General features: G+C 36.1%; 2 protein-coding genes across 4 annotated transcripts; both read left to right on the forward strand.

Moving 5' to 3' along the window:
- The first annotated feature begins 1447 nt into the window (after positions 1-1447).
- LOC119083450 (ubiquitin-conjugating enzyme E2-22 kDa) lies at positions 1448-4346 on the forward strand. Of its 3 annotated transcripts, none has more exons than XR_005088866.1 (7): positions 1448-1605; positions 1674-1758; positions 3038-3190; positions 3256-3338; positions 3405-3568; positions 3733-3919; positions 3964-4145. XR_005088866.1 is itself a non-coding variant. In XM_037193174.1 (6 exons), exons 2-6 carry the CDS (start codon positions 1696-1698, stop codon positions 3867-3869), a joined length of 600 nt encoding a protein of 199 aa, XP_037049069.1. In that variant the 5' UTR covers positions 1448-1605; positions 1674-1695; the 3' UTR covers positions 3870-4346. The 3 variants fall into 3 exon arrangements, 1 of the variants encoding a protein (XP_037049069.1); XR_005088865.1 differs by having other exon boundaries at positions 3990-4145; XM_037193174.1 differs by having other exon boundaries at positions 3733-4346.
- A 2063-nt stretch (positions 4347-6409) lies between these two features.
- Positions 6410-8455, forward strand: LOC119083448. Its single transcript, XM_037193167.1, has 3 exons — positions 6410-6743; positions 6856-7307; positions 7428-8455. Exons 1-3 carry the CDS (start codon positions 6441-6443, stop codon positions 8200-8202), a joined length of 1530 nt encoding a protein of 509 aa, XP_037049062.1. The 5' UTR covers positions 6410-6440; the 3' UTR covers positions 8203-8455.
- Positions 8456-8669: the final 214 nt, after the last annotated feature.

The raw sequence follows: 8669 nt of genomic DNA on the forward strand, positions 1-8669 counted from the left end.
AACTTAATGTAGATAATGATCCGCCGGTAATACCAATTTGCACACAGAAGATTCACCACACCATACAAATTCGTATCCAGTGAATTATTTACAGTATGTGTCTTCCCGCATATTTAATAAAATGGATGTTATCGTGACGAAAGTATACAAACATACTGAAGGTATACAAATCCACAAAAACTGACGGAACCCTACTTTCGTGTGAATATAATTTGTACAATGTTGGCCACTAGTTAAATTCACTTTGTTTTAGGTTGCATCTTTATACCCAACACAAAAAATTGTATGCCGAACAACACATTTCTACCAACATTAAAACGTCAAACGTCACGCAAGCAACATAACAAGTCTTATATTTACACGAAACTTGGGTTCCGTAAAATTTGTGATCCGCTGAGCATTTGCATTACCTTCAGTATGTTTGTATACTTAAATCGTGACCTCCCCAATTTTTAGGGCAACAATAAATCATCTCAATCAGGTTTTTTTTCTAGATTACTTCACCTGACGTGAACCTTTACGTCAAGAAATTATTTGATTGTGGTGACGCAATGGCAGTATAAAGTTTATACTATAAACCAGGTATAGTATAATTACTGGTCACAGTGTGCCTGAACCAAATTTAAACAAAAGTTTTTGCACCTCTGATTTTTCTTCTTATTTCCCTTTTTTGGGTCATAACAAACAACTTTTGTTCGAGGGGTAGGTTGGCGCAGCGGGCGCTTTTCAAAAAAAATGGCGAAAACGTCATCCATTATTTGACCGTTTCCAGCACTTTAAATAACTGTTGTGGGCTAAATGACTTATTATATAAATTTTGGTAAGTCATCTGATCATTGAAAGTGATCAAGAATACTGTCAACTAGTTACAAGAACGTAATGTGCCACTAAATGTGACAATTATGATGGGATTCATCAATACATGTGAGCAGCGCTCCAAAAGTTCGGAGTAACAGCATTGTAGGACCAATCAGAGTTTAATATGACCACAGTTTCCTAATGTTAGTATCTTTTCGATGTCTTCGAAGTATATAAAAGCGATTCTCTAATTCAATTTTATATTTTTCGTTCGAAAGTGTCAGTTTTAGTGGTTTCGGTTTCACGGAGGTCCCTTAACTTAGCAACAAATCTTCAAAAAATATAGACGGAAAACCACCACACTTTTTAGAAATCTCTGTAGACCTGACGGAATTTGCGAGTCACCACATTCACCTCTTAATGTTTATGCTATTGTTAAGTCTTACTAAAATAAGTGTTATAGAGTCTATACTAGATACTTGCGTCTTAAAACTACAATTCGTTAATTTCTATATTTTTCTGTGTTAAGTCACTGACATCCTGCACGTCGCGCTCTTCCCTCTCGTCATAACATGCGGATGCGATTCCCGCAAATCACTTGAGGAAAAATAAGCGGTGGCTCCTATGTTATTGCCATTTCTACATTTTACGAACATCATACCCCCACAAAAAAACGACTGTCATTCACAATATATGCATTTTACGTTTTTTGTTGTTTTTGTATGCCTTTCCGTGCATGATAATCGAAATATATTTTAATAATTACCTAATTTTTCGAAAAATCTGGTTTTCTAAGAAATATACAATGTAAACTATGCAAATTATCGACACTATTTCAATTAAAATCAATTAATGTTTGATATTTTCTGTTTCAGATTGTCAAACAAAGTGTGAAAAATGGCGAATATGGCAGTGTCCAGGATAAAAAGGGAGTTCAAAGAAGTGATAAATAGCGAAGAGGTAAGATCAACTTAAACTATTCATTCAGACAAAGTAAGTGGCCTTGCGATTAAATTTAACCATCCATTTTTCGGCACAGAACAATGACACAAATTTTGGTGTTATTTTGGTTATGATTATACTGATGTGCTATTGACTGATAATTTCACACAATTGACACAAAACAAAACTTATATAAATCGCACACATTTTACCTTTGTTAACACACGCTGTGTTGTCATTTTCCATCTTTAAAATTAAGTTCCTTTCGCGTGTCGAAAATTTAGCACAAAATTACTAAAGATCAAAACAAGTAAAATGCACATAGAGAATCTACGAACCGATTGATTTACGTTGTTTTAATGTTTGCGATTGTGTAACAATTTAGATTAGTACGAAATATTATTCACAGGGTTGTAGTCGGCCCGGCAAATTTTGATAATGTTGAGACAAAGTAACTGGTAATAGCACTCAAGGAAATCGGTCCTTAATGCAAAATAACCGAGAAGTTAGAGGAAGTGTTCACAGATTCTACGTTTGCACTCGTAATTTTTTTCGAATATTATTCTGATTGACGTAAAGTCTTTGACCTCGCGCTCATTAAAATTTTGAAGCGATAAGTGTCATCCTTTGCTTTTGGGACAAGTTTGTTTAATGAAAAAAATTTTGACTGTCTCTTTTAAAACTCATCTGAGGTTTAAGACAGAGTTCTTAAGCAATTAATTTTACACAGAATTTCAAACGACTTGAAAGAAGGTCGACGCAATCCCGTCATAGTGCAAAAAACACTATGAGTCATTGAACGCAAATTCACAATTTACTTACAAAATTGAGCAGATGAAATCCTTAGTTAATTGACAACTAGATACAGTTAAAAACAAATTTCTAGTGTTAACCCAATTGTACTAAGATCGCCACTGAATGTGAATGATTTTACTCATTGAGGAATTGATGATTTTCTAGTGTATTGTCTTCATTCAAAATTCTGCTGACTAAGCTACGCATTTCCTGTTTATTATTCCAAACAGAAATGAACATTGAGAATTTCAAACTATAGTGAAAAGATGAACAGTTAAATGCGTCGACTAAATTAGTTTTACACTCTGGAGACTTTCAGTCAACATCGAATAACTCTAATCGACGACCGTGCAACAAACTCATTTGGAATTGAGAAAAAAGACTTGTGTCGTGTTTGTAACCAACATTGTACTCAAGTTCACCATTCTCTGTCATTATTTGCAATTTAAATTAAACGTAACTCGGTTCGGAGAATTAAAACATTAAATTGGATATTTTGCAGATTGTTCAATGTTCGATCAAAATAGAATTAAACAACGACAGCTGGACAGATTTACGTGGAGAAATAGCTGGCCCACCTGACACGCCGTATGAAGGTGGAAAATTCTTATTGGAAATTAAAGTACCCGAAACCTATCCGTTCAATCCGCCGAAGGTAATTTCATCCCCATGAATGTTTGAAATTTAAACAAAATTTATAAATTACCTCGTTCGTTGCAGGTCCGTTTCAACACCAAAATTTGGCATCCAAATATCTCTAGTGTGACGGGTGCTATTTGCCTCGATATCTTGAAAGACAATTGGTAAGTAATTCATGCGTTTTTTACCGTTGATTCGGTGATCACAAATACACTGATGGTTATCCTTAGGGCTGCTGCTATGACATTGAGAACAGTTCTGCTGTCACTACAAGCCCTTCTATCGGCTGCGGAACCGGATGATCCTCAAGATGCTGTGGTTGCATCACAGTTTAAGGAAAATTACGAAATGTTTGCCTTGACGGCAAGACACTGGACGAATGCGTATGCCGGTGGTTAGTAAATTATTTTATTTTGCTAAATTGATTTGAATGTGATTCGTCAAGACAATACGTGTCATATTGTGTTCACTATGTTGAACAAAGTAAATCAATGACACAGACAGGAACGCCTTCGGTACTTTGACAAAGAGAATCAATAATTTTTCCATTTTCGTTAGGTCCGAATCGAATCGTGGATTGTGATCAGAAAATTCAGCGTTTAAAAGACATGGGAATTAGCGAACTGGAGGCGCGTGCAGTTCTATCGAAAGAAAATTGGAATATCGAAAAGGCCACTGAAAATTTATTCAGTTAGCTCGTTGTTGGTTCATTTTAAAATACGAGAGTGTTTGTTTTCTGTTTAAGGTATGAGAATGGACGGAGAGAACGGATTTTACAAGGTTTTGAAGATTTTTTTTTTTTAATATTGTTACAGTCGCTCGTGTAAAAGGAAACGCTAGTAATTTGATAAACAAAATTTTTGGGTTCAGAAAAATAAGATTGAAGAATGAAAATGATTAATGGCCTGGTTGTCCATTACTTGTAAATAATTTTTGAAGAAATAAATTCAGTTCTGTAGATAATAAGAAGACGTTAATTGAATCGTAATATTATTAGAAAACTGATAGACTTTAATGCGCTATTAATGTTGATAACTTTGTAATATGTGGCCGTAAAGTCAAATAAGTTAAGTTCTTGTCATTTAATAAGTTTTAAAATCTACAGTTTCTTGTTTGATTCCATCTGGATTTGTTTATTCATTTCAATAAAATCATTTTTCTAAAACTTAAAACATAAAAAATCTTTTCTTGCCTACTGGTGAACTCTGGTGTCGTTAATTTACATTTACATTTAAAAACACATAAAATTACCTTTCATATGATACCCCACACCACCATGTACGGCTCGTGTAACTGGAGAAATATTGGTAAAAAAAGTGCAAGTTTTCGGTTTTTGATCACCTTTCACCAGTCACAAAAGCTTCGAAGAATTTTTTTGAAAGTGGTTTTGGGCTCTAGGGTCGAAGTCCTTTCTAGGCACATATAAAAAAGTCCACTGGAAAATGCGTCCGATTTCGGTAGGCTGTTTTTCAAAAGAATCCCTCCATAGGTTTTATGAACATACGCATCTCTTTCACTCTTAATGCTGGCGCCATAATCTCATGCAATCGCGCTCTACATTGTGCATGTTCACAAAAGATTAACTTCGTAGAAGGTCTCCCTCTTTCGTTTGACGGCAGTACAAAGAGTGAATATAGTCGAATGTAACGTATGAAACTGTGGAATTAGTAACTACGCTTCAGAATTTGAATTTTGAGTGAGCCAATGGATTGAATTAGTAAATTACGTCAGTGGTTTCAAATTTATATTTTGACAATGGTATAGCTCGAAGGATGTCGGTATTCCAACTCGTCAAAATAAAAATTTGGAAGAAAGATTAAAAAACTGTACTTTTCATGCTTCAAGCACTTCTTGAGACGACCGCATGTAACACAACGAAAACGTGTGATTTTATTGACCTCGGCATCGCTTTGGATCAGCAAACTACACTCAATGGTTATTTTCATGTGTCGGGGCCGAAAATGAAGGAGTTTCGAGATTTTTCTCGGGTTTTCGACCCCTTACATGAAATTTTTTTTGAGTATCTGTTTTGGACGATTGATTTTAGGCACTTCGTTCGGGCTACAACTCGCGAAATTGCCTAAAAACAATCGTCCAAAACAGATACACAAATAACTATTACATGACAAGGGATAAAAATTTGAAAGTCCAGTGTGATCTTCACACTCTGAAGGCTTCGCCTCGGATCAACAATCACACGAAAACTTGACTTTTCATATTATTCCGAGTTCGGGCTACAACTCGCGAAAATAGCTTAAATACATCGTCCAAACCAAGGGGCTGACAATCCGAGAAAATTTCTGCAAAGCCCCTACATATGAAAATAACTATCAAATTTGATCACGATATGACGACTTCAACATGAATGATGTGGAGCAGAGCATCTATGACGGAACGATTTCGGAGGAAGAGGATTGATTACCATTTTCAGTTTGTATACAACTTAATATTAATTAAACTTTGTTCAAGCATGCCAGTGTTTTGGTGAATCTCTCAGGTAATCGGATGAAAAATCCAATTTTCTTTTGAATGTGTAGTTAGAAACTGAATAACGTAGTTATTCGGACTGTACGCCAATTGAGGGTCAGCTCTTTGTGTGATTGTCCTTTACCACTTACCTGGTTGGCGCGTAAAGCGAGAGGGAGACAAAGTTACTGTTTCGACCTCCGGTTCCATAGGCGGTCAGAGACTAGCGTGGTCTAGTCATCTTCAGTCGTTTTCACTGAGCCGTTACACGACACAAAATTTAATAATTATTATCATCATTACCAGATAAAACACTGGTGATATACTGGCAGTCTAAGAAGATTTTGAAAAGTAGTCATCGAAACGTAACAGATGTATAGTAACACATCACTGCTTCTAGCATAAACATATAGTTAAAACAGCGTTCGTGCTAGTAGCAGTGCTATGACAGTAAAGAAACATAGCTGATATCACATCACAGCACTGCTACTAGTACGAACATAGAAAATAGTAGCAGTGCTGTGCTGATAAAATAAAAAATCGAAAACTGTAGGTCATAAATTCCATCTGCAAGAAAGAACTTCATGTTGCACAAACTTTCGTTATCCCTCTCTTGTTTTCAACAAGAGTCACATATACAACAATAGCAAAATCCCTTCTACTCTATCTGCAAAATATTTGTTTTGTTCTGAGCGCCACCAATGTTAGTCCCTCTCTTAAATGACGATTTTCAACGCTGTTCGAATACTTCAAACTTTATGCACGCATTGTCATTTTGAGTTAACGTTCGTTTTATAACTATGACATCAAAGGAATATTTACCTTTACGACACAAATCTGTTGCATCACAAAAGCCGAAGCGTAAATATGGGCTCCAATCGCACATTTCCAAAGTTCGCAAACAGGCAGGATCTTCAGCAAGCAACAAAAAGAATCGATTTCATAGCCTGAAACCTGTAAGCGACATGAAAAAATGGTCAACATCCAATGCTGACTCGATGGATAAATGCCAAAACTCTTGTGGCCCTCAATCGTCTGCTAACAGTAAAATGGATTTGAGTCATATTATTGAGGATGAAGATTTTGCAGGTTTTACGGATATGGTAAGAACAGCAAAGAACCGCAATTGAAGCTGTACGAGCTTGAATGGTTTCGATTTACAGACTTCAGATGAAAAAGAGAACTTTTGATCACATGAACATTTTCCCATTTAAGGAAGACGATGCTTTCCAGCTGGCCAAATATGTTGAGTCGGATGGTCCTTTCGATGAAATAATGATTGAAACACAGGGAGAAAATCGCCCAAATCTGACATCAAACGCCGTTTTTGATCCACGAGTCGAAAAAGTGTCGATGAGCGCCGCATCTCTTGAAGAATTATTGGATATTTCAATACTTGAACTACAGAAAGCAGGCATGCCATGTAATAGTAACACATCCAGTGTAACTTTTCGAAACAGCATCCAGTCTCAGAATAATGTGGCCAACAATTGCAATTCAAACAGAAGTGACGAAAATAACGATGAAAGCGAATGTACTTTCGTTTGTGAAACTAGAAGTGGCGCAGCAACCTTTCACAATGTCCAAAGACAGAAATCTCATTCGTCAAGTGGATATCGAAGAATGGTGTCGAATGAAAGAGTGATCACTGGTGACCAAAGACGATCGTAAGTACAAGATTACTCAAGATTAATTTCTGATACAAGAGAAGATTAAGAAATTGAGTCTGATCTTTAAGAACACTAGAAGAACGTTTTATGAAAATATTGCCTTTGTTCTCTTTGCAGAGTTTCAGCGTCAGTTTCGTCACACTGTAAGGGTGCAGTTGGCCGGACACCATATACAACATTGACGAAAGGTGTTGCACTCAAACAAAAAGTGTTCCATTTATTCAATCGACCATGCCATAAATATTTGAATGACCAGTGCATTGGCGGCGTATGCAAATGGAACCATAGCTTGCCACCTGCTCGGGACATTTATCACAAACTGATGCTGTTAAATGACGAGACCGTGAAATACATGTATTTCAATTTCGTTTTGAGAACCAAAAAAGCTTTCCTCGTCTACTTTCCATCGATGTGCGAAGTGCTCGGAAAACGAAAAATGAGATCGATTCTGATAGGAGCAATCAGCAAATGTGAAGAACGGGACATTGCATCTCTTAAGTTTGTGTTCAGTGGGCTGGTATTTTATGGTTCGTCGAAAATGGAAGCCCTAACCACCATAACCGATTACTGCAGCAAGAGCAGAAAGTGTTATGACGTTCTTCTTGAAATAATGATTGAAACGGATGCTCTGTATTTCGTTGACACGTTGAAGCAATACTACTTATACGGGACTATCCATACGGAAACAATGTACAAATTGTTACAACAAGTCGTCGACGCACCTGGTACTGCATTATTGTCGGTATTTATTGATATTTTGGATAAATACTCAATGTGCCGCGGCTTCGATGAGAAAGCATTGAAAAATATTATACCCAGAGCTGCGAGTCTCGTTAAGGGTAATCTAAGTCTGACACAACGACTATGTAACATCGTAAAGCGAATGGATTAGTTTTGTGAGTTTGTTTTACTTTTCTGTATAATTTTGAGCATTTTTGATATTTTGGATCCTTCGAACTGCTTTGGACTTTTTTCATTTTGTTCTTTTGAGTTATTTGCTCTGAATTTGTCTTCCTTTAATTTTGTTATATTTTGAATCTGTTGAACTGCTTCGAAATAATTGAAATTCATTTACCAGTAATTAACATGAATTCACTTCTATTAATTTACTTTCTTTACTTTACTTTCATTAATAAAAACCGCAAAACAAAATCAATTCTTTTTATTCAATGGAATCAACGTACTTCGAGCATGAGTACTGAAACTGGACAGTGTAAATTTTGGAACAAATTTTCATACTAAATATTTAACACCTGTCATTAGAAGCACTTTTGCTTGAGTAGGCTGGGTGAAACGTGAGAGGTTGTGCGGTTTTTTGCTCCTTCTTGATTTTAGTTTTTTCTGCTGGTTTTCGCGTTA

The sequence above is a fragment of the Bradysia coprophila genome, unplaced genomic scaffold (genome assembly GCF_014529535.1).
Source record: "Bradysia coprophila strain Holo2 unplaced genomic scaffold, BU_Bcop_v1 contig_663, whole genome shotgun sequence".
NCBI lineage: Eukaryota > Metazoa > Arthropoda > Insecta > Diptera > Sciaridae > Bradysia > Bradysia coprophila.